At 42.8% G+C, this 24752-nt stretch overlaps 1 protein-coding gene across 1 annotated transcript in view; it reads right to left on the minus strand.

Moving 5' to 3' along the window:
* Window positions 1-24752, minus strand: part of STK3 (serine/threonine kinase 3) — a 278273-nt gene that overhangs the window by 100548 nt on the left and 152973 nt on the right. Inside the window, exon 10 of the mRNA XM_024215812.3 lies at window positions 4362-4531. Coding sequence (XP_024071580.1) covers window positions 4362-4531 — 170 coding nt within the window. The remainder of the gene's footprint in view (window positions 1-4361; window positions 4532-24752) is intronic.

A 24752-nucleotide genomic window follows, 5' to 3' on the forward strand; every position in this document is an offset into this window, starting at 1 on the left:
TTTTTTTTTTTTGCGTTTAAGGTCAGCAAGGATTTCACTGTTAAGCCAAGCTGGTCGCCTGCCATATTTACTATTCTTTCTACACATCGGGATGATTTGTTCCTGCAACCGCAATAAGGATTCTTTAAAATACAGCCAGCTCTCCTGGACCCCTTTGCCCTTCATGTTATTCTCCCAGGGGATCCTGCCCATCCGTTCCCTGAGGGAGTCAAAGTCTGCTTTTCTGAAGTCCAGGGTCCGTATTCTGCTGCTCTCCTTTCTTCCTTGTGTCAGGATCCTGAACTCGACCATCTCATGGTCACTGCCTCCCAGGTTCCCATCCACTTTTGCTTCCCCTACTAATTCTTCCCGGTTTGTGAGCAGCAGGTCAAGAAAAGCTCTGCCCCTAGTTGGTTCCTCCAGCACTTGCACCAGGAAATTGTCCCCTACACTTTCCAAAAACTTCCTGGATTGTCTGTGCACCGCTGTATTGCTCTCCCAGCAGATATCAGGGTGATTAAAGTCTCCCATGAGAACCAGGGCCTGAGATCTAGCAACTTCTGTTAGTTGCCGGAAGAAAGCCTCGTCCACCTCATCCCCCTGGTCTGGTGGTCTATAGCAGACTCCGACCACGACATCACCCTTGTTGCTCACACTTCTCAACTTTATCCAGAGACTCTCAGGTTTTTCTGCAGTTTCATACCGGAGCTCTGAGCAGTCATACTCCTCTCTTACATACAACGCAACTCCCCCACCTTTTCTGCCCTGCCTGTCCTTCCTGAACAGTTTATACCCATCTATGACAGTACTCCAGTCATGTGAGTTATCCCACCAAGTCTCTGTTATTCCAATCGCATCATAGTTCCCTGACTGTGCCAGGACTTCCAGTTCTCCCTGCTTGTTTCCCAGTGGTAAGCGGGGGAGGTCCCAGATGATTGGAAAAAGGGAAATATAGTGCCCATCTTTAAAAAAAGAGAAGAAGGAGAATCCAGGGAACTACAGACCAGTCATCCTCACCTCAGTCCCTGGAAAAATGGTGGAGCAAGTCCTCAAGGAATCCATTTTGAAGCACTTGGGAGAAGAGGAAGGTGATCAGGAACAGTCACAAAGGGCAAGTCATGCCTAACCAACCTGATTGCTTTCTATGATGAAATAACTGTCTCTGTGGATACTGGTAAAGTGGTGGACGTGATATATCTTGACTTTAGCAAAGCTTTTGATATGGTCTCCCATAGTATTCTTGCAAGCAAGTTAAAAAAGTATGGATTGGATGAATGGACTATAAGATGGATAGAAAGCTGGCTAGATCATTGGGCTCAACGGGTAGTGATCAACTGCTCGATATCTAGTTGGCAGCCAGTATCAAATGGAGTGCCCCAGGGGTCTGTCCTGGGGCTGGTTTTGTTCAACATCTTCACTAATGATCTGGATGATGGGATGGATTGCACCCTCAGTAAGTTCACTGATGACATTAAGCTGGGGGGAGAGGTAGATATGCTGGAGGGTAGGGATAGGGTCCAGAGTAACCTAGACAAATTGGAGGATTGGGCCAAAAGAAATCTGATGAGGTTCAACAAGGGCATGTACAGAGTTCTGCACTTAGGACAGAAGAATCCCATGCACTGCTACAGGCTGGAGACCAACTGCCTAAGCGGCAGTCCTGCAGAAAAGGACCTGGGGATTACAGTGGACGAGAAGCTGGATATGAGTCAAAAGTGTGCCCTTGTTGCCAAGAAGGCTAATGGCATATTGGGCTTCATTAGTAGGAGCATTGCCAGCAGATCGAGGGAAGTGATTATTCCTCTCTATTCGGCGCTGGTGAGGCTACATCTGGAGTATTGCATCCAGTTTTTGGGCCCCCCACTACAGAAAGGATGTGGACAAATAGGAGAGAGTCCAGCGGAGGGCAACGAAAATGATTAGTGGACTGGGGCACATGACTTATGAGGAGAAGCTGAAGGAACTGGGCTTGTTTAGTCTGCAGAAGAGAAGAGTGAGGGGAGGATTTGATGGCAGCCTTCAACTACCTGAAGGGGGGTTCCAAAGAGAATGGAGCTAGGCTGTTTTCAATGGTGGCAGATGACAGAACAAGGAGCAATAGTCTCGAGTTGCAGTGGGGGAGGTCTAGGTTGAATATTAGGAAAAACTATTTCACTAGGATGGTGGTGAAGCACTGGAATGGGTTACCTAGGGAAGTGGTGGAATTTCCATCCTTAGAGGTTTTTAAGGCCTTGTAGCGGGGTGGTCACCCGCTCCAGCCGTAAAGGGCTTCAAACAGCCCAGGAGAGGGCGGTGGCTGGGAACAAGCAGTTCCCAGGCTGAGTGGGGAAGTAAGCTCAGCTGTGGCCATGCCCCAAGTAGGGCTCAGCTGGCCCTTATAAGAGGGCAGTAGGCCAGGAGCACAGACAGACTCTCTCTCTAGCCTGGTGAGAGGGAGGGACCTGGCTGCTCGGAGTGTGCCAAGGTACTTGAGGTGGAGCAGGGCTGGGGGAAGGCCCAGGGAGCTGGGGAGCTCCGGCCTGGAAACCCCCAGGCTGCGGCCTAGTGGAAGGCCAAAGAGGTACTGGGGTTGCAGGGGTCAGCCCAAAAGGGGTAGGCAGAGGCAGCAGGTCCAAACCCCCTTGCCTACGATGAATGGCATTTATACTGCAGTCTGCCCCAGTGAACAGGGGCTAGATGGAGACTGGGCGGTAGCCAAAGACTGAGGCGAGGTGGGGGTTCCCTGGGGAGGGGAGACCCAGAGACTGAGGGGTGTACTGCCCGGGGGCAGCACCCCGGCATGCAAGGGGCATCGGGTCCAGGAGGGACTTGGGGGCCAGGAAAAGTGGGACACCGGCCTGCAGAGGGCACTCCGACGGCTGGAGAGCTCATTCCCAGAAGGTACCAGAAGGAGGCGCCGCAGGGGTGAGTCCCATACGGTTACAGGCCCGGCTTGACAAAGCCCTGGCTGGGATGATTTAGTTGGGATTGGTCCTGCTTTGAGCAGGGGTTTGGACTAGATGACCTCCTGAGGTCTTCCAACCCTGATCTTCTATGAGTCTACGATTTGTGTGTGTAAATTTACTTGTGGATAAATGTGCACAGGATCAGGACCTTAGAATTTACAAATGTATTCATTGTGTTTGTAATTATCAGCCCATCTATAAAAGCAAAACAGTTTTTACAGCAGTTCTACAGAAATTTTATTACCACCATAATAAACCACATTTAGATACAGATAGTTATTTTCCAATGAATAATGTACTAGTTATTTCACTGGCTGATTATGAAGATGCTGGCTATTGTATCTTTGTAGTCTAGAAAAAAATAGTGTACTTATTCAAAAGCTTTATTCTCCTACAGCAACAGTTTATACTGTGCTGTTTCACTTGCCATATCATAGTAGCTGAAATTTAAGAGTCAGCTTTATTTAGAAAGACAGTAAGTAAAAACAGAGAAAAAAATCCCACACCTACAGCTGTTTTTCTCTTTCTGAAGGTATCATGTGACCAAATTTAGCTACTACAGTGTAGTGAAGGAAAGAACAGGTTAAAGCTACAATAGGTATGTTAAATTCCTTTGTTTAGAAAGGTTAGAAAATATAAAAGAGGGGGGGGGGGAAAAAGCTGTTACAGCTATACATCACATGTCCAAATCAGTCTTATCAGTTTATTTATTTCATTTTGATAAAAGAACATTTTAAAACTATATAGCTTTACTGGCTGCTTAGGAACAGTTCTTTTTGTCTCTTATCATATTTTTCATTGTTATCTTAAAAAAACAACAACCCACATTTTGAAGAAAGACATTCAAGCTAGTGTAACAGAGAGCAAACAGATCAGTGTATTATTTCTAAAGATGTAATAGTTTGTTCCAGAAATCACAGGAATTGTAATACAAGTTGTACCAAAAGGTTCAAAGGACACATTAAGTGATCTTATTCAATCTACTTAGGAGATATGTAAATTGCTCTGCCTAGTTTAAAATTCTTTCTACATGTCTCACTTGAGATACTAACTCAAAAAAAAACCCCCACTTACAGTATTCTCATATATTTGAAGGCTTTAATAAACTAGGTCACACAACCAGTTTGATAAAGATAAACTATGATACAAAATTGAAAAGCACCAAGAATACATTTACTGAAAGGAATTTTTTTTAATGTTTTCCCTCCAACCTACCACTCTCTTTTAGAAGTCATGTTCTGTGTTAGGCAAATGTGTTAGTATAACAGTTAGAATATGACTTTACTATTAAATATTTGGAAGGTATCCTTGAAAGATGACTTATTTTGTTTGCACTACTAGAAAGCTATAGAAAGGATTAATTAATTTTAGCATACATAAAATAAACAGTATGCAAGGAAGTAAACGTTAGAAAAGTAACACTGTAAATGTACTTACAAAATCAAAATCTCCATCTTGAGGGACTTTCCAGTTATCAGGATATTTGGATATGTGGTAGGGTTCAGGCATATTCTGATTACAGTTTTCATGGCTTTTATTCTTGGAATCTTGTTTATCAAAGTAGTCCATGAAAGAAGGTCTTTGTACTTGCGGTGAAGTAGCATTTCCTTAGTTGAAAGGAAAGGAAAAGTTAAAACTGTCTGAAGATGGAAGATTTACTGCCCTACAAAATAAGCTATGTTTATGAATTTATTGGACTAACTTTACAGTGATTCATGTAATGTCTATTTATTGTTATACAAACTCAAATATCAGTATGTACTAAAAAAAATAATACAAAGTTGTAGCAGTTTAATTAAAGATGTGATTTTTAAACTGAATTAGCAAAACTGGTGCACAGATGGTGTATAGACGACAAATAAATGACTTCACTAGGAATTGAGAGTACTCCGTATATAACAGGATCATAGCCTTACAGAGCAGATGGCTAGAAAATGCCATATAAATTATGGCATGACCTGCCACTCTATCATTCTTTTCATAAAAGAATTATGTCTGAAATATGTTGCCATTTGTGGGACGTCAAAAGAGTTCACCCATTGAATAGGACAGTTAATCTATTACACAGAAAAAACACTATATTGGCTCTATGTAACTCTCCTCCCAGAGGCTACATCCAGAATAAAAGAATACTATGAATCATAAAATGCTGTACTCAAATTATATAAATATTATAAATATACAAATTCTACCAGTACAATACAAAACATAATGACAATAATTAAGCAATTTGCAAACACCTACAAGATAATAAGGTGATAAGTAACAGTCAGCATAGATTTGTGAAAAACAAATTGTGTCAAACCAACCTAATAGCTTTCTTTGACAAGGTAACAAGCCTTGTGGAAGTGGGGTAGCAGTAGATGTGGTATACCTTGACTTTAGTAAGGCTTTTGATACTGTCTTGCATGACCTTCTCATAAACAAACTAGGGAAATAGAACCTAGATGGAGCTACTCTAAGGTGGATGCAAACATAATTCTGGGATGCATTAGCAGGAGTGTCGTAAACACTCTTCCACGCTACTCGGTGCTCATTAGGCCTCAACTGGAATATTGTGTCCAATTCTGGGCACCACATTTCAGGAAAGACAAATTGGAGAAAGTCCAGAGAAGAGCAACAAAAATGATTCAAGGTCTAGAAAGCATGACCTATGAGGGAAGTCTGGAAAAAAAATGGGTTTGTTTAGTCTGGAGAAGAAAAGACTGAGAGGGGACATGATAATAGTTTTCAAGTACATTAAAAGTTGTTACAAGGAGAGGGAGAAAAATTATTCTCGTTAACCTCTGAGGAAAGGACAAGAAGTAATGGGCTTAAATAGCAGCAAGGTTGGCCATTACGAAAAACTTCCTAAATGTCAGGGTAGTTAAGCACTAGAATAAATTCCCTAAAAAGGTTGTGGAATGTCTGTCACTGGAGATTTTTAAGAGCAAGTTAGACAAACACCTGTCATGGATGGTAGATAATCCTTAGTCCTGCCTTGAGTGCAGGGGATTGAACTAGAAGACCTCTCAAGGTCCCTTCCAGTCCTAACAATTCTCTGATTCTATGACAAGCACAAGTAACCTATATGAAATTAAAAACAAGAATGCTAGACAAAACTACTTTTTTATTATAAGCATTAAAAGCAAACTAAGAAAAAACATAGATTGGGTAGAATTATCCTGTTTTAAAGAGAGAATAAACTACAGCTAGGGCGGAGGATGAGGAGAATGTTGCAAACATCTTTTTAGGCATATGTATAATGTATGAGTGTGTGGGCTTTCTGATCTGCTGGGAAAAGAAATTTCAGCAAGCAAACCTGGACTGTGGTACACCGTAGTATATTTAAGAATTGTAAAACAACTACAATGTGTATGCTTGCACTTTATTGCAAAATTTAAGGAGGGTTTTTTTTTTTTTTGTCTCAGTTCCTGTAAAGTGACCAGGCACAAAAGCGTGATATGTTCAAAGGATGCCATTAATTTTACCTAAAGAAGCCCACAGACGTACAAAAAACAACTTTTATTAACTATTTTTCCTTTAAGGGTTTGGAGGAATCAGAGCAGTACAGGGTAGACTGATTAAAATCGAAGTTGTTTAAATCACCAATTTTAATCATGATTTAAATCAGTGAGCAGTTGTTTAAATAATCAATTTTAATAATCTTTTCTATTTTCATGTTTTATTTATTTTCTTAAAGAAAGATTTATTTTCATTGATAACCACTAAAACATGTTGATTTACAACTAAATAGAGTCTTTAGACTAAACTTAGAACTATTTTTTGCTAAGCAGGAAGATACACTCTATCTATATACATTTATTTAAACAGTAGCATAGCTTAATTTACATTTATTGAGATTCTTAATTTTTACCATTCTTATGTTAGAAAACGGTAAATGATGCATTTCTAATTTACTAGATGATGAACTTTTTAACTGTGATTTATGTCAAGCTCTATTTAGATGGAAATTAAAATTCAATTAAAAATGCACAAAACTAGCATTTATTTATTTTATTTAAATTAAATAAAGCTACCTTAAATGTGCTGGATACATAAGACAAAAAAAATCAAAAAGTTTATCAAAACATGTTTTGCATTAAAAGTAACTGATTTTTTAAGCAAAGGAAGCATTATTTGAAGGTAGTGAATTGAACTTATTGTTCCTAGTTATCACGTCCTTCAAGATTTTAGAATTAATAGATCTCTTCCTCTCACAACTAGTTTACTTTCCTGCTTTTTCAGCTGCCAACTGAAACTTTTCTTAACTTTGAATGAACTAGTCATTGAACTGACCTAGTTCAATAAATTGTAACGAAGAAAATATTCTCTCTGTACCTGCAGAAGAGGCTGGTTTAGGACTTCAACAAACTCTGGGGTCCAGGAACTTAACCATTGACTTCCTCAAGCTCAGTGGTCTGATTTTTCTTTAAAACTTTAGAAGCAAACATATATTGCTTAATACAATTTTTGTGTTTAATTTACATGATTTTAACACATTATTATATGTTTAGGCCTTAACATATGTTGTCAATTTCAAATTTAATTTTAAATAGTTTTTTTTAAATAAACCAATATTTAATTTAAATTTAAAAAAATCAATTTTCCCCCCAAAAAACAAAACCATTGATTTTTATCCGCCCTGGAGCAGGACTGGAGAGTGCAAGTAGCCTGGTTAATATTTTCTGAGTAGCCCACAAAATCAGCCTCCCCTCAGTTGGCCAGAATCATGGGTATATGAAAAAAACACAATCAAATATAATTTGGTATTAGACGTCCTATAAATTTAATAAAATAAACTTACTCATTTTTTTCCCTTTCTACTTTTATTCATCCAACTTTTTCTTTCTAAGGTACATTGGTGAATCTTTTCCTCTGTCTCTCTGGGTTTTGCTTGTTTGGCTTTCCCCATTCACTATAATTTTACTGCAATATTAGTAGTTGATCTCGTTTCTTTTCACTCACTAACCTTTATTTCTGAATTGTCTTTTCTCCCTACTGCCTCATCTTCATTCAGCTATTCTCTCCTCCATGCCCTCTCTACATCTTTCTGTTCTAGTAAGCTTTCCCTCTGAGTTTCTCATTCTTTCAACTGTTTTCTTTTTTTTAATATCAGCTTCCCCATTCCCCAGAGGCTGCTCACTTAACTCTTCCACTCCTCTCTATCCACGGTGCTTCCTCCATTTATTCTGCGACGTTTTCACATAAATGTATGCATGTTTCCACACTTTACCCAAGTCTCCCTCAGCTATTGCCCCAGTTCCCTTTGTAAGCCAGGCAGTTGCTGCCTCTATTCATCTTCTCTTAAACAAGGACAACCACACACACATGCACCAATGAGCCAAATTCAAGGCTGATCCAATGTCTCTGCTTCAGGTCCTGTTTCTACTTCCTCTCCTAAGGCCTGATTCAACTCCAATTGAATTCAGTGTAATTTGGATCAGGTTCCTGGCTCCCTGCAGTCAGAGCTGGAGAGAAGGAAAGCAGAGAAATGGATACTGAGAGCAGAGAGAGAGAGAGAGGAAGCCATGATCCAGCAGAAGACAGTAATAGCATGGCTCCTGGTGGAAGGAGGCCAAGGTGCTGGGGGGAAAAAGAATACCTATTTAAAAAAAAAATCTTTATGATTCCCCCACCAGTTTTTATATTCTATAGTTTAAGTGGCCAAAAAGTCACTCGGTTGTTAGCATTAAAGAGGCAGATGCAGGCCTACAGTATTGCATCATCTAACAATTAATTATTTTTCTTCCTGCTCTGCATACTGTACTTATGCTTCATGCATAAGACATAATTATGATCAGGAAAAATAACAGTTTATCTATGACAGACACCATGTCACATAATAATACCCCACTGCAGGTAGAATAGTCTCCTTCCCCCCTCGTTCATAACAAACAAACTCACTCTATTTTCCCTGAGCCACTCTTGAAGATTTCAGAGCTACATAAAAATTTCTATTAAATACATGTCAGGAGACTGAAAACATCTGTAAACCTAGGAAAAACTAAAGGGAACGGTATCCTTGCCATTAAATGCAAATTAAGGAAAGGGGTCAGCAGGATTAGAGTTGAAGCTTCTCAAAGACGAACAAATCACATTTAATTTGCACTCTGAATCATCTTTTTGGGGGAGTTGGAGTGGGAATTGTAGAACAACTGTGAAGTGTTCAATTTACTTAAGGAAACTTAAAAAGAGGAATTTAAAACTCTCTTATCTCTGACTAAATACACTCCCTGGTGCATGACTGGGGCTCCTTAGCATTATGATCATTACTATAATAAAAACAATGACAACAAAAACTAAGCAGTTATAATCCCCCTACTTAAAGAAAACAAGAGCTGCTTGTATCCACCACAATACACTAAAACTCTAAAGTAATACTCTCACAACTATGAAAGGATGGATTTTCTAAAATTCTCTCATATCAAATAAAAATAGTGTGAAATTAAGATTTTCTCTATAGTTAAAAATAATGAACATGACAGAGTCCTTATGATGCTTGGCTAGCTTAACCTGTACAAACTTAGTTAATAATTCACAATGTGGTTAACATGTTAAAGAACTGTTACATATCCTACAGTAACTGTGGTTCTTTGAATTGTTGTAGTCAGAGTGGACCTCATGTAGGTCTGTATGTTCATCTGGCATGCAAGCTTGGAATCTTTTGAATAGCAATGTCCTTCGGGAATGTGCATGCAACCTGTGCCACCTTGTACAAGGGCATAAGGAGTGGAGTGGCCTCAACCTTGCTTTAGTTTCTTTGCAATTCAAAGTCCTTGGTAGCTGACGACTCCAAAAGCGGTGAGGAGATAAGAGGTCATGCCTAAAGCTGTGCAAATAACTGATTTTTCCGTTCGCTGGCAAAACAAAAACAAAAATTTTTAAATTGGGATTTTTTGGCATACCAAAAACATTGAAAACAGTTAGTTTCAGGCTGAACAAAACAATTTGTTTCATTTTTGACTTTTTTTTACCCTTTTTAAAAATGAAATCTAAGTAGATTTTGCAATGAAAAGTCATTTTTGAATTGAAAAGATTTCACTTTTTTTTTTTTAAATTATTGGCAGTTTTACGGCTGAAACAATTTGGTGAATTCAATGCAAATTTGCAACCTTTCCGTTGACCCACATCTGCATTTTTCAGCGAAAAATGTTTCATTCGAAATATTTCACCCAGGTATATATGTGGCATCCACACTGACAACATGTCAAAGAACCACAATTACCATAGCGTGACTAATCATTCTTTCTTCTTTGACTATGCATCCATATGTATCCTTATACTGTACTATGCATCCTTATACTGTATATACTCTGTGACGGGTTGGATCACAGAAACCCCCTTGGGAGCTGCCACCCGATGTGCCAAGACTACCCCTGCTTCTGTTTTCCCTGCCAGCTTAGGGCTCCAGCACCCTGTCTTGCTGAGCCAGCCACTCCTGTCTGGCTCCAACACAGACTCAGGGTCTGAATCACTTGTCCCAAAACTGCAAGTTTACCCAAAAACAGCTCACAGGAGTGTGCTTGTCTTTAGCACTCAGATGCCCAACTCCCAATGGGGTCTAAACCCAGATAAATCCGTTTTACTCTGCATAAAGCTTATGCAGGGCAAACTCATAAATTGTTCGCCCTCTATAACACTGATAGAGAGATATGCACAGCTGTTTGCTCCCCCAGGTATTAATACATACTCTGAGTAAATTACTAAATAAAAAGTGATTTTATTAAATACAGACAGTAGGATTTAAGTGGTTCAAAGTAGTAACAGACAGAACAAAGTAAGTCACAAGCAAAATAAAATAAAATGCGCAAATCTATGCCTAATCAAACTGAATACAGATAATTTCCTCACCAGTTCCAGAATGCTCCCTTTTACAGGCTAATCTCCCTTTAGCCTGGGTCCAGCAATCTCTCACACCCCTGTAGTTACTGTCTTTTGTTTCAGTTTCCTTCAAGCATCCTGGGGGGTTCATAGATTCATAGATTCTAGGACTGGAAGGGACCTCGAGAGGTCATCGAGTCCAGTCCCCTGCCCGCATGGCAGGACCAAATACTGTCTAGACCATCCCTGATAGACATTTATCTAACCTACTCTTAAATATCTCCAGAGATGGGGATTCCACAACCTCCCTAGGCAATTTATTCCAGTGTTTAACCACCGGGTTGGAGAGGCTCCTTCTTTAGCCAGCTGAAGACAAAATGGAGGGGTCTCCCCCAGGTTTAAATAGACTCTCTCTTGTGGGAGGAGACCGCCCTCCTCCCTCCTATGCAAAGTCCAGCTCCAAGATGGAGTTTTGGAGTCACCTGGGCAAGTCACATGCCCCTGCATGACTCAGTCTTTACAGGCCGACGCCATTGTCCACATGGTATCTTGCATGTCTCCAGGAAGACTTCTTATGTGGATTGGAGCATTCCAAGATGCATTGTTCCCCAAGTGTTTCCCGATCAGGTACTTACCCTGGCAAATTCCTTCCTAAAGAAGCTGACCAAATGCCTCACCAAGCTTACTTAGAAATCAAGCAAGCATACAGGCCATATTCTTAACCTCAAGTAGAAAATGGTATATATGTACAAAGGATTAATAGATATAGTAGACCATGTCACAGGCAGCACAAAACATATTTCAGTTATATCATACATACATTTGTAAACACCCACCCATAAAGCCTTATGGGGTACGCTGTCACATACTCCTTACACAAGGAGTATTCTCTTCAGAATGGTGGGGATGAGGAATATCAACTGCATCAGTTGAATAGAGATAAGAGTATCATTTCCCCAAATTTGGCATCTGATCTAGCAATTAAGTTCAGTGTATGATGCTTGCCAAATCTGAGGGTGGCTGCTCCACGGAATAGCCTTGCAGAAATGAGCACATTGAGGAAACAGGCTGATGGTGCCACTTGGGCTCTTTTGGAGTGGGCCTTAAGAGTCAGGGGGAGAAGTACATCAGCAGGCTGGTAGCACAGTGAGAGACAATGTGTTACTCATTCTGAAAGTTTTTGTGATGAAATGACCTGATCTTTGGCATGGCCAGCCAAGAAAAATTGAAATAAGGACATTCTGAAAGATTTGTTCCCACTGATGTTCTTTCAAAGAGCACTAGATGTATCCAAGGCCTGGAGTTGTTTTTTTTCCCCCCCTTGTGCGGAAAATTGGCTTTGGAAAGAACACAATTAAAATCAGAAACCACATAGGGGCTGAATTTTGCACAAGGTTTCAGTACTATCTTGTCTTTCTGAAACAAGGTATGCAGGGGTTCCCAAGTGCCTAAAGCTCACTCACTCATCTGACCAAGGTGATGGGCCATCAGAAAGACTCTTTTGAGAGTAAGAACACTCAGAGGGAATCAAAAGGGCTCCATAAATTTTAGAAGGATGATGTTGTGGTCCCGTGCTAAAGTAGGATTTCTAACCAATGGGAAAGCATGCAGGAGGTCCTTGGGAATTTACATATCACTGGATGAAAGAAGGCTGGAAAAAACTGTATTCGGTGGATGATACACTTTGCTGCCTGATGGACCTTGATTAAACTAATGGAAGTCCAAAGTGTTGCTTATGGACAGTTTTCTGCTCTATAGTAGGATTTTCTGAACATGTGAGGGGCGGTTACTTTCCATGGTGTCCAACCAACCAAAATCCAGGTTTTCCAGTACAGTGACTTCAGGTTTGGATGGAATACTTCCCTTAGTTCCTGTGATAACATATCTGGGTGGTCCAGGAGCCTGATTGACGGTCGCATGGACATTTGTAACAGGTCAGTCAACCAAAAGTGCCTCAGCCAATTGGAGCACCAAGGATGAGTATAGCTTGGTCTCCCTCAGGCCTTGGCAATCATGCTGGGGGCTAGAGGAATTGGTGGAAAGCCTTAAAGGAATCTCTGGTTCCTTTGCAGTGAGAAAGCATCCGGCAAGGATCCAGAGTTCACGCCTCTTCTGGAATAGTAATTTGGACACTTGGTGTTGTCCTTGGTGACAAACAAGTCTGTCACCAGGTTCCTCCACTGGTGGAATACTGACTTGCTGATGGATTTTTGCAAGGCCCATTGATTGGTCACCAACTGTCTGCTTAAGAAGTCTGCCAAGTCATTGCTAGCACCTGGAAGGTGTAGGATAATTGGAATTACACCATGCAGGTAGCACCAACTCCATAAATTGACTGTCTATAGAGTGGGGAAGACTGGGTGTCCCACATTTTGCACACTTTCATGTCCTCTGGGAACCATGTCCCTTGTATTTGTAGGTGATACAGTTAATTGGGCTTCCCATCCCATCCCAGATGTGTCTGTGTCTAATGCCTTGGAGAGTGACAGGGTCACAAATGGTACCCCTTTTTAGACATTGTCAGGATGCAGCTATGAGGTCAGCTCTGTGAGGACATGAGATGGAAGTAAGACAGTCTTGCTCATTTTTACATGCAAGGCAAATCCAGACTGATATAGCTGGGTGAGATATCACTGTATTAAGTAGCATCTTGTCTTGAGATGAGCAGGCCCTTACTGTCATGGATTCTATCCTGGCCCCTATGAACTCTATTGTCTGTGATAGTGTGGCAGGTGGGGATGTTCCGTAGCTCCCCCTGCCAAGTGTGGCACAAGTTCACAAGTTTTGGCTGCCTGCTCACCGCAGGGTCACCCATGCCATGAACTTGGTGTCAATCTCTACACAGTTAAAAAAACCCTCAGAATTTGGCTTTCTGTGTCTTTAAATAAACAAACAGAACTTCAAAGGTGCACTTAGTAGCAGCATTTGAAGACAAGGCCTTGATCTAGCCCTCGAGTTCTGGGCTAGCACTGAGAAGCTCCTCTTCTGTCCCAGTCTCACCCAGCACTGCTGCTGAGAGGAACCAGGGAAGCGTTCTTAACTGGGCTGTAAAGATTGGTCAGTGTCTCCTCCTGGCCCATCTAGGCTTCTGGAGGACTGTCTTGTTGGGAGCCCAGCCTGAGCAGGGTGCATCAGCATGTCAACTCCTCCAGCAAGGAGACCACAAGGCCTGATAGACACCATTACAGATTGGGTGGGGGGGGGGGGGGGGAGGGGAGAAGGGAGAGGAGTTCACCAGAAGGCCCAGCTGGGCTAACAGAGAAAGAGCACAGTTGATGCTTGTCAGAGTATCCTTATATGATCTGCCTCTGATCAGCCAGTTGTCTAGATATGGATAGATGTAGGTGCCCTTTTTCCTTGGTTGTACCACAACTATGGCTAGACATTTTGTAAAGACTCTGCCCTGGAGAGTCTAAAGGTCAGTAGCTTGTTCTGGTAATGGTTTTGTCCCACTGTAACTTTCAGGTACTTCCTGTGGAACAGGTGGAAACCTGGAAGTACACATCCTGCACAAACAAGCCACAAACAGGTCCTGAGTCTGAAGCAAAGGAATGACGGAGACAAGTGTTACCACACTGAATCTGAGGTGGTGTATGCATTTGTTCGGTCTCCTCAGGTCTAGGATAGAATGAAGACCCCTTTTCTTCTTCAGAATAAGGAAATATCATGAATAGAAACCTCTTCCCTTTTATTCCTGAGGAACCTCTTCTACAGCTCTCAGACAAAGCAATGAGACTGCTTCTTTTTCTAATAGGATCTCATGAGAATGGTACCTGAAGGAGGATAGGAAAGGGGGAGAAGAGGGGGCCACGAAAGGAACTGACGAGGGTAGTGACAATGTCCAGCACCCATTCGTTGGCTGTAATGTGTGAACACACCCAATGAAAGGGGCAAGGTGATTTCAAAAAGCTGGCTCTGAGGTAGTCTTGGCATGACTCTTGACCTCCATCCTCCCAAAACCAAACCTGCTGCCTCTGGGAGAGAGCCTGGTGTATGATGAAGGAGGAAGATGACAGGTGTCTCCTAGTGTAGCAGGGTCACTCTTTGGGTGGGTGATTCAGCTGGGAAAAAGACGGCATCCTCTATCTTTGAGGGGGCTAGTACCGAAGGAGCTAATGGTACAGTGCTAGAGGGCAAATACCCAAGGAGATATCCAAGGAGATGTCTCATCTCTGGGATTGGACGTGACATTCACAGATTGCTCCAGAGGCGTAACTTGAGCCTCATTTTACTCCATTTTGGGGTTCAGGACAATAAGGAGCAGTAGATGGAGCATGTGTCAGGAATATGCCCTTCACCAAGGCAAAAAAGATCTCTTCTGTGCCTGTCAATTGAGGACATAAGACTATCACAGTAAGGACATGGTTTAAACTCTGTGGAACTAAAGTCTGCTAACGCCAGCAGTTTGCATGAAGCACCTCATCCCATTATATAGGGGGGCGGGTGAAGGTGTCCCCCCTTTTTCTTCCTTTTTTTTTAAATGTCCTCTGAAAATTTTTCAATGAGAAATTTCAAAAGAAGAGATTTTGTCACAAACATTTGAGTTTAACGCTCAAAAAACAGAAGGGGGATGGGGACAGATTCAACTACTATCTCCATCCAGACAATTTACAGATCTACCTTTCTGCTCCAGACCTGTGTTTCTTTCTGTCCAATTTAAAATCTTGCTTGTCTCTCTGACATCTTCTAATGGATGTCTAGCCATCAGCTCAAGCTAACATGGCTAAAATGGAGCTCTTAAACTTCCCCCCAACATGCTGCCCCTCACACTTGGGAGGTACCGCCCAGAAACATCCATCCTCTTTTTGTCTTCTGTTTGAACAGCATCTAGTACAATGGGGTTGTGGTCCATGACTAGGTCTCCTAGGTGCTCCAGTAACACAAATAATAATAAATAACACCATCACCACACTACAGTTGGTGCTTTCCCACTGTCATGGGTGATAAGAGGGAACTGGGGGAGGGTCAAGACTGCTCCACCCGTTATGCCTTCCATTATAGCCATTACACCGTGGCACAAGGAGGCACATAATGATGGACTCTGCTATTCACAGGTTTATGAGCTCACATGCATGAGGCAAATATACATCTACGTGGGATCCACCATGACACATATTCAAGAACCTATAAAACTACAAGCATCAGATGTAAGGAAAATATGAAAACTATACGTAAAAGAAAGAAAATTATATCCCCCATAACAGATAGCTGTAAGAGTTTAACTTTTCTAAAGTACACCGCTACCTCGATATAACACGACCCGAGATAACACGAATTTGGATATAACGCGGTAAAGCAGTGCTCTGGGGAGGCAGGGCTGGGCACTCCGGCGGATCAAAGCAAGTTCAACATAATGCGGTTTCACCTATAACGCGGTAAGATTTTTTTGGCTCCCGAGGACAGCGTTATATCAAGGTAGAGGTGTAGTTGTAAATATGTTATCTTAAAAAGAAATTTGTGAGAAATTTGTTCTGAATACTGAACTTAAGTACTGTTTTGGGAATGAATTTGACACTTGGATTCTTTCAGGGACATGAACAGTCCAAAATACTATATCAGACATATAACTTTTCATTTACTTTACATAAACTCTGCACTTAAATATCATGAAATAATATAGTTTATCAACATCCCTTTGACACTGCCACTTTACAAAATCTTTATTGTCCTCTTTTCAGTTTTTAAAATTCTAAGTCCAGCATGAATTAGTGTATTTGTCCTTGGTTTCCTTTGAAGGAAGCATAATCATATGCTCCCCTTCTTCCTACACAATAGAAGGGAACAGAACACAATGTCTGGCAGCTTTACAAAAGCTATGCAACCTTGGGAAGCTATGTTCCCTTTCTACTCGGTTTTACACTGGAAAGGCAGTATATGTCCCGTAGTTCTTTTCTTCTTCCCTGTTTCAATATTTCTCCTTGAAATAGTGCTGCAAGCAAATAACCAATGAATGATTCCAGTTATCTGGATACAATATGCATATAATATCACATGAGCACTCTCTTATAAATAATTTATTTAAAATGGAAGCTAACATTCTTTATTGAATTTTGTATTTTAATAAAACACTTATTAAACACAATTCTATACACCTTTAGCTTAAGCACAATGATTCTGCTGGCTGCCGCTTCCCGCAGCTCCCATTGGCTGGGAACAGTGAACTGTGGCAACTGGGAGCTGCGGGTGGCCGTGCCTGTGGACAATCAATGTAAACAAAGTGTCTCATGGCCTACCAGCGGATTACCCTGACAGGCTGTGTGCAGGCCACAGGCTGCCATTGTTCTAGGTCCTCAATGACAGGTCCTCTGTCTAAATCTTGCTGATTCTTTCTCCATAACATCTCTAAGATACAGCCTTTCCTATCTATCCCCATAGCTAACACTCTCATCCAGGCTCTCATATTTCATGTCTCAATTACTACAGCATCCTTTTCTCTGGCCTGGACAAACACAATCTTGCCCAACTCATATCCATTCAGAATGCTGCTGCAAAGGTAATTTTCCTAGCCCATCATTTTCACCATGTCACCCCTTTCTTTGCATCCCTTTACTGGCTACCCCTTCTCTATTGTAACAAACATAAGTTACTTGCATGGGCAGCGGGTATCCCTGGCGCTGCCACCAACCTGCCGCCAGACACCTGGGCCATGGTTGCCCCGCCCCTTTCCCAAAGTCCCCACCGCCTGCTGCTGCTGCCTGCCTGTGCCTGCCATGTCTCCTCCACTCCACCCCCACCTCCAGAGGTATCCGCTGCTCGCTGCATCCCTCCTCCTCGGGGACGGGGGAGTGAGGAGAGACGTGGAGAGCTAGAGGTGGGCAGGGGAATGAGGAGGCTCGGCCAGGCGCTGGGGCCAGAGGCTCAGCCGGGGGCGGGGCTGGTGCTCAGGGGGTTGGCCGCTCGGCCCAGCGCTGGTGGCCAGTGGAGGGCCTTCAGTGGCTCGGCCTGGTGCTAGGACTGGCCCAGTACTCAGGAGGGTCATCCTGGGCAGGAGGACCGGAGGCTCAGCCTGGCACTGGGGCTAGCTCGGCACTCGGGGGGGCTGGCCGCTCAGCCTGGCACTATGAGGGGAGGAGATAGGCAGTGGGTCGGGGGGGACCCCTCAGGGGTTCTCCTGTTGGGGGGAGTGAGGTTTTGGGGCTCCAGCATGCAGGAGATGGGGCCTTGTATGGAAGGTGCAGGGCTGGCAGGCGAGTCTCCCCAAAGCGGCGGTTCACCTGCCAATCATGATTACTTGCTTTCACCTTAACAAGTCTTTCACAGCCTACCCCCATCCTTCCCTTACCTCTCATCTCTCATTCACTCCCGAGATGTCAACTGACTCCCACCTCTGATCTGTCTATCTCTATCCATCTGTTGGTCTGTGTTATATTTAGAATGTAAACTTTTTGGGTCAGGGACTATATTTTAGTTCTGTGATTGTACAGCACCTAGCACAATGCGATCCTAGTCCACGATTAGGCCTCTTAAGTGCTACAGTAACAGTGCTACAGTAACAGAGGTGTTGGCAGTAGATCTGTGCACAGTGTGAATTCACTGGTCCAAAACTCCACACTGAGGGCTGCCACCACTATGCCTCAATAAATCTGTAGCATGACCCAGGTGTATAAGCTGGAAGAATCCTACAGAATTTAATAAATAAATATAAATAAACTTATAGCATTCTACACAAATTTAATAGGTGACTATACAAGTTACTTATAGAATTTAATAAAGAATAATAATTTTTTCAGGGTTTATGAATGATCATATAGAATTCTAAAGTCAGGATATAATTTTCTATAAAATCCTACCAGACTTTCATTAAGTGTAGATGCCAAGCATCCTGCAAAGGGATGAGATACAATTCTGTCTCTCCCAGAAAAATACAGTTGCTATGACCAAAGCCATGTTACTGAGATGTTGCAAAGAGGAACAGCATTTGACCCTAAGATTTAATGCAACTTTCTCATTTTCTTTGCGGCCTCCCAATATGGTGCTTTCCCACCACAATATAACCTCCTGTTTTAAGTGACTATCAGCTCCTTCCAAAATTTGATTGAATTGGTTTCTTACTTATATCTGACTCAACCTGGACTCCATGTTTCTAGAAAGGATCTTGTGTGTGGCTCCTCTCCATAACAACATCCCTCCCTGTTTCCTGCTTCCCTGGATGGGGCAGAGATACTTACAATAGTAGTTTCTTAACGCAGGAAAGCTGGGAGCAGTATCTGTGGGCTTTGCCTACATTGAGGAAGTAAGTTGCATTAAAAATATGTTTAAATAACATTATTAAACACCTCTTAGTATTTAGAGTAGACAAAGACAGTGGTGTTTAAAAATATATTGGCTGGTTGTGGGTTAATGCTAAAGGTAATCCCACTCCAGTCTTTTTTTGGCACAGTTTTGGGAAAGAAGTCACAATGCCTTTAACAGTCTGAAAAGTTGATGTGAATGGGGGAATGTGGAGACTATCTTGGACACTCAATATATCTGTTCCATCTTGGCAGTACTGGTGGTAAAGACAAAATGAAATTAGATGTCCCCAAATGGCTCTCTAGTACCTTTATTTCTATTAAGGGAATTTTTTTCCAAGAAGGATCACCAGGATGTCGTATAAAGTTTATCTTTAAAAATATAAATTGTGACATCTAATACAATGAAGAAACACAATTTAACTTGACTGCAGCTCTGTCATTCTACTCCAAAACACATAGCCCTATTTCAAGGACTGTGCAGGGGGGGAATTTATTTTGTGCAAACGTTTCAATTTAAATAGGAATATATTCCACTGTAATGCATGTTTTGATCAAACCCACCTGATGTCTTCATTAAGGAAAAATATTTCAGTGATGATGTATTCCCTAAAGAAAAGTATTTTATGAAGATTAATCTGTGGGAACAATGGATTTCCTTTTTTTTTTTAAATGTATAGGTAAAGCCTAGATTAATCAAAAGCATGTACAATATAAAGTATTAAGTGACTAGTATGTATTATCACAACTGTAAAAATGTAATAATTAAGTTGAACAATACCAATAGCAAAATACATTATTCTGTCACTGTTGGCAAAATAAATAGAAATCTTATAATTAGTTTTAACCTCTCTGCATTGCAGATGCCAAAACATGTACACAGTCATTAAAATGATTTTCAATACAACACTATAACATTTGAGATACAGAATATATGTTTAGTATCCCAATGCACTGAAAGGGTGTAAACGTCGGAGAGCGAGGAGTTGTTTAGGATGGTCCAAGTGAGCATCAAAAAGGCTGAATATCAGAAAACAGTAAGGCCCCTTACACATTGAACAGTCTCCCAAGGAAAACAGTAGCAGTCCTATCTTTAGAAATATATTAAACACTAGACTGAAAAACCTCTCAAGAATATACTGAATAAAACAATTCTATATTGGCTGGGAAGTGAAAGGGTTGGGCAAACTGACTTTGCTAATAGGTCTTTCTACACTGATCTTGCAAACAGATTCACAACCAAGGATCTCTAGGGTCTCTTTGCAGGATCAGGGCCTTAACATCTATGAAAGAATTTAATGCCCAATATGAACAAAAATGTACTGTAATTAACTGAAACAGTTACTTACTGTAACTGATTCTTTGAGATGTGATACAGATGTGTATTCCACTTATGTGTGGGTGCACTCTGCACACCAGAGCCAGAGAATTTGCCAACCAGTACCCGCAGAGTGGCGGCACTTGCACCTCGTGTCCATAGCCCCTCCTGGGGCTATATGAGGCAGTGCTGCCCCAACCCCCCCATTAGCTCCTTCGCATCAAACACCCAGAGAGACACCCGATGCAGAGGGGACAGACAGTGGGTCTTGGAATACACGTCTGCATCAAATCTCAAAGAACCATAGTTACAATACATAACCGTTTCTTCTTCTTTTTCAAGTAGATGCAGCCATGTATTCCATGTATGTGACAAACAAGCAATATACACCCAGAAGGTGGGGCTCAGAGTCTACCTAAACAAAGATTGCAGGACCACCTTACCAAAACTGACATCCACCGTGGAAGATGCAATAACAGCATAACGGTTCATAAATGTATGTATGGACAACCATGTAGCAGCCCTGCAAATGTCCAATATTGAGACAGTTCTCGTAAAATGAGCTCGCACCTGCTGAGTAGGTATAGCTGAAGCTATTTCATATGCAATCTTGATACCAGATGTTATGTCTTTAGAGACAGTCTGCGAAGAGTCCGCTTACCCCTTCATATGATCTCCAAATGACAAAAACAGGCAAGACAAAGCATGAAATGGTTTAGTCCTGCCTAGATAGAAGGCTAGACATCACCTGACATCTAATGTATGGAGACGCTGCTCTTCCAGAGATAAATGTAGCTTAGGAAAGAACACGGGTGCAAATGAAATGAGAAATCACTACAGACAAAAATGTGGGGTATGGTCATAAAGTCATTTTGTCCTCAGAGAACTGTGTATAAGGAAGCTCTGCAATCAGAGCCTGCAACTAACAGACTCTCCTTGCAGATGTTATCGCTACCAGGAATGAAGTTTTCTGACACAAAAGTGGAAAGGGACAAGATGCGAGGGACTCAAACGGAGGTCCCATTAAAGCCGCTAGAACCATCTTAAGTTCCCACAGAGGAACCAGCTCTTGGATGGAAGGATGGAGACGAAGCCCTTTTAAGAATCTTGCTACCATGACATTGGAGAAGACTAATCTTTCCTGAATGGGGGGATAAAATGCTAATATTGCTGCCAGATGCACTCTCAATGAGCTAAGCGCAAGTCCCAGCAACTGATGGTGCAGCAAGTATTCCAAGATGTCCTGGATAGAAGCCAGGGTCAGTTGAATTCCATGGCCAGTGACCACACCGAAAACTGCTTCCATTTTGCTGAATAGGCCATTCTGGTAGAGGGCTTTCTACTGTGAACCTGTTAAACAGCCATCAAAACACTGCTCTTCCTCATTTAGGCATGAAGCAGCCACACCGTGAGATGCAGGGAGCTGAGACCGAGATGCAAGGTGCAACTGATTTTGTATGAGTATGGAGAAGAACAGGTTTGAGGTGCTGAATTGATAGTGCAAGAAGGTCGGAGAACCAGCACTGTTTTGGCCATACGAGGGCAATGAGAATGAGCTTGGCCCAAACCACCTCCAACTTGAAGATGACCTGTGGTATGACTGGGATTGGAGGAAAAGCGTACAGGAGAGCCAACTATCGGTTGAGATGGAAAGTGTGGGACAGGAAGCCTGGACTGAGGCCCCTTCCGGAGCAGAACAGATGACATTTCCTGTTGTCCCTCATGGCAAACAGATTGATCATCGGAATGCTCCATGTTGCAAAGATGACTTGGAAGACACTTGTCTTTGGAGACCACTCGTTCAGGGGAAAATTCCTGCTGAGATGGTCTACGAGATGATTCTGGATCAATGCAGAACTGCTGCAACCTGATTGCCTCTTGGCAGAACACCCAGGAGTGTGCTCCCCCTTGCTTGTTAACATAATACATTGCAGTGGTATTGTTGGTAAGTTTGTGAACCACTGAGCAAGTGCAGTGTAATGTCATTGTTGGAAAGGACTTTCTCTCTGGACCTGCCCCTCAGTAACCAGCCATCCACATATGAAAAGAAATAGATTCCTTTCTTCCTGAGGTACGCAGGCACCATAACCATGCATTTGGTAAAAACCTAAGGGGCAGCTCAGAGGCCAAAAGGAAGCACCATATACTGAAAGTGGCACTCCACTATAACAAACCAAAGGAATTTTCTGTGGCATGGCAAAATTGCCACATGAAAGTAGATGTCCTGAAGGTCCAGAGCAGCAAACCAGTCATTCTGAGACAATGCGGGGAGGATAGTCAATAGAGTGACTATTTGAAACCATATGTATCTGATATATTTGTTGAAACCACAAAGGTCGAGAATGGGTCTTACACTTACCTTGGATTTGGGCACCAGAAAGTACTGGGAAAATAGAAGCCCTGGCCCCGGTGTTCCAGCGGAACCTTCTCCATCACTCCCAAAGCCAGTAAAGACTGGACCTGCTCGAGGAACAGTATCTCATGAAAGGAGTCCCTGAAAAGGAACAGAGTGGAAGGGGGAGGGGCATGGACAGGAACTGGATGGCATAGCCTGATCTGATGGTGCTTAAAACCCAACTGTCAGTGGTGGTCAAGCCCCAAGCATTGTAAAAATGAGCGAGCCTGTCCCCAAATGGAGGAGACGGGGAGAAGGGAGTGACAACTGGAACACCGCTCTGGACCAAGGAGTCAAAATGGGCGCTTGGGGGACAGCAGGGAAAGCATATTGACTGGCCAAACTATGGTCCCGAATGCTTCCTCCTTTATTGGGGAGGGAAAGGCTGCCCAGATGTTCACTGTGAACAATACTTCTGCTGCTGCTGTTGACCACCATAGTCGTGCCTCTGCACTGCCAGCATATACACCCCCAAGGTCAGGTAATGGAGAATGGGAGGAAGAAGAACCCGGCCTGGACACCGAGGAGTCCCAGGCTTCCAGGGACAAAGGTGGAGCCAGCTCTAAAGGTGTGAGCAACTACTCTGACTCATTCATAGCCCAAACTGGCACTTAATAGTGGAAATTATACTGCCAGCACTGAGTATGCCTCCGTTATTTCTGGTGCCAGAAGCGATGTCAACCCCAAAGCCAGCAGCAGTACCACGGTGACCAATGGTGCCAAAGTGGAGAGTGGTGAATATGGTCATGGTAACATCAGCAGTCCTGACCGCAGGACTGCTGAGGAAGTTCCCAGTGCCAAGGAGGTGACTTGTGCTGAGCCCAGGACAGGCCCCACTTCCACTGACTGTGGAAGGGAAACGCCGGGATTCAGTGCCAATAGAACCACAGGATCAGTGGTCTGCCCAGCCAAAGGGGCTATAAACAATGCAGTCCTGGCAAAGTCCTGGACCAAGGGAGAGATCAGGTCAGAAAGGCAGAGCAGGTCTGTTGCCATCTGGTATGTCGCCGGCACGGAAACAGCTGGTGCTGGACTCAACGGATGCCCTGGGGCCAGAACCGGAGTTGATGGCACAGGATCTCTGACCGCGCTGTGCAGTACTGGGGAGCAGCTGTGCTCCATCCCACATGGTGGCATTCATACCTGGAGGAGGCAGATGAGCCCTCACACTACCTAAAGCAGCCACAATCGGTCTTGTGTGACCTCTTCCTCAGCACACTCAATAGGGAACGACTCCTCTGTCTCTTAGGTGAGGCACCAGCTCCAAGACATGAAGCGACAGGGTTCTCAGAACCTGAGGGGCGACCTCCAAAGGCTTTGGTGCCAAAGCAGCTCACCTGCGTCGCCTATTCAAGCAGGTTCTTCTTTAGATGAACAGCCTGTGTCCATTTGGTGAACAATTTGGGGAGCAATTTGCAAACTGAACATTGTTCCTTGACGTGGGCTTGGCTTATGCACAGCAAGCACTGTTGTAGGGGATTGTTGTGGATCCCACCCCTCAACACAATGGACAATGTTAGGGAATAAGCAAACAAATGCTAATTAACAGTAAATCTAACTAACAGTATACTAAGGATACTAATTAACCATATACAACTAGAAAAGTCACTAACAACTGGAGAGATTCTGAGGTTAGAAACCACACAGAGCTCCAACTCCAGCCATGGGCAGTAAGAAGGAACTGAGGGGGGTCAGAGCGGCGTCACCTCATTTAGCCAGCGCAGGGGCTATGGCCACAAGGTGCAAGCGCTGCCCCCTATGAGTACTGCTAGGCAAATTCTCTGGCTCCGGTACAATGAGTGCACACACACCTTTGTGGAATACATGGCTGCATCTACTCGAAGAAGAATCAATGGTCCTCCCACTTACCTCAAAGTGAAGACAAATGTATTATTTCTGATGGAAAACGCAGACATCCCCAGTTTCAAATGAGATTATTATTTTAGGGGGAGCAGGTTGTGACCCCTCCATTTATGTTGCCTAACATTTCCATTACAAAAGATTCTTACGAACTTTATGATTATGTCTTCACTAGGGTGACCACAAAAGGGCAGAATTACAAAGCATAGGCAACCATATAT

The sequence above is a fragment of the Terrapene carolina genome, unplaced genomic scaffold, assembly GCF_002925995.2.
Source record: "Terrapene carolina triunguis isolate 2854851 unplaced genomic scaffold, T_m_triunguis-2.0 Scaffold58, whole genome shotgun sequence".
NCBI classification, from domain to species: Eukaryota; Metazoa; Chordata; order Testudines; family Emydidae; genus Terrapene; species Terrapene triunguis.